The 1,159-nt window shown below is 35.5% G+C and overlaps 1 protein-coding gene across 1 annotated transcript; it reads right to left on the bottom strand.

Moving 5' to 3' along the window:
- Positions 1–142: 142 nt before the first annotated feature.
- Positions 143–938, bottom strand: LOC107580744 (nuclear receptor-binding protein 2-like). The gene is made up of 4 exons (XM_016266391.1): positions 836–938; positions 678–718; positions 485–579; positions 143–207 (listed from the first exon to the last, which is right to left on the bottom strand). Exons 1-4 carry the CDS (start codon positions 902–904, stop codon positions 143–145), a joined length of 270 nt encoding a protein of 89 aa, XP_016121877.1. The 5' UTR covers positions 905–938.
- Positions 939–1,159: the final 221 nt, after the last annotated feature.

Below are 1,159 nucleotides of genomic sequence, written 5' to 3'. Positions count from 1 at the left end.
AATTTGGTGTTAAAATGCTCTTACTAACAATATAAAAGCTACTTTCACGTTTAAAGATCATTAAAGATTTTACAGCTAAGACATGTGAACTAGGACCTGAAGGTGGATGTTACAAAAATGACACAAAAAGGCCTTTTACTTGCTATAAATTGCATATTGAGTGAGGTGTTAAAATGCTCTTACCATTCACAAAGAGTCGATGCCAAACTACAGAGAAAAAAACAATCGAAAGAAGAATATGATGATGATTATATTTCATTACCTTCATTTTTGTGAGCATAAGTGCTCCATAAATACTGATTTACCTTTCAGTCAAGAAACATTAGTTTTTTTATTGGATCTAAATGTTTGCACAAACCTTTTTCAGAATTCTTTTAAACGATAAATGTGCATAAATAGCTTTCTCAGTCAAAAGTGAGACTAAAACCTGGATATTTCACTTAAAGGAGAAATAAAAAGGCTGAAAGTGCAGGGGAAAATATACCTGATCCAATTTTAATGAGGCCGTTGTGCTGAATGAAGATGGTGTCACATGTGAGGTTGCCGTGAATTATGGGAGGGTCACAGGAGTGCAGGTAACTGATGAGTGGAAGAAGTTGCATGCTTGTTAACAAATTTTCGTGTCTGAACACACACACAACCTTCAACACAAGCACACACAAACACAAATGTGTCACCTGAGGGCAGAGAGGATCTGCGTACACCAGCGTTTCCAGGCCTGAAATACAGTAATGTATCACATGAACACAAAAATCACAGCACTGCACAATAATAATCATGTACATCATATATTTAGACATCAGTCTGGGAATAAAAATGCTTATGAAAGCCTGACCTTGACATTCATGCTCTTGTGGTTTTTCTTGGTCTTTTTGAGGAACTGTTTCAAGCTGCCAGACGACATGTACTCTGTGATGAACACAACCTGTGAGGGATATAACAAGAAAAGCTATTTCCATATAATGGCCACTTCAGCTTTATACCAAAAAAAGAAGTTATTTTAGAAAAAAAATAATCTTAGACACTTCCCATATGTGACCCTGGACCACAAAACCAGTCATAGGGGTAAATTTTTTTGTAAAATTGAGATTTATACATCAATAAATAAGCTTTGTATTGATGTATGGTTTGTTAGGATAGGACAATATTTGGCCGAGAT

This window comes from Sinocyclocheilus grahami, unplaced genomic scaffold (assembly GCF_001515645.1).
Source record: "Sinocyclocheilus grahami isolate Dianchi unplaced genomic scaffold, SAMN03320097.WGS_v1.1 scaffold42805.1, whole genome shotgun sequence".
In the NCBI taxonomy this organism is placed as follows: domain Eukaryota; kingdom Metazoa; phylum Chordata; class Actinopteri; order Cypriniformes; family Cyprinidae; genus Sinocyclocheilus; species Sinocyclocheilus grahami.
This window is presented reverse-complemented; position numbering and strand designations above follow the sequence as displayed.

Coding starts and splice junctions, on each gene's coding strand:
- LOC107580744 (XM_016266391.1), bottom strand. CDS start 904: ATGTCGTCTGGCAGCTTGAAACAGTTCCTCAAAAAGACCAAGAAAAAC. Junction 580..677: donor CAGATCCTCTCTGCCCTCAG/GTGACACATTTG, acceptor TCCACTCATCAG/TTACCTGCACTCCTGTGACC. Junction 208..484: donor CCTCATTAAAATTGGATCAG/GTATATTTTCCC, acceptor TTTTCTCTGTAG/TTTGGCATCGACTCTTTGTG.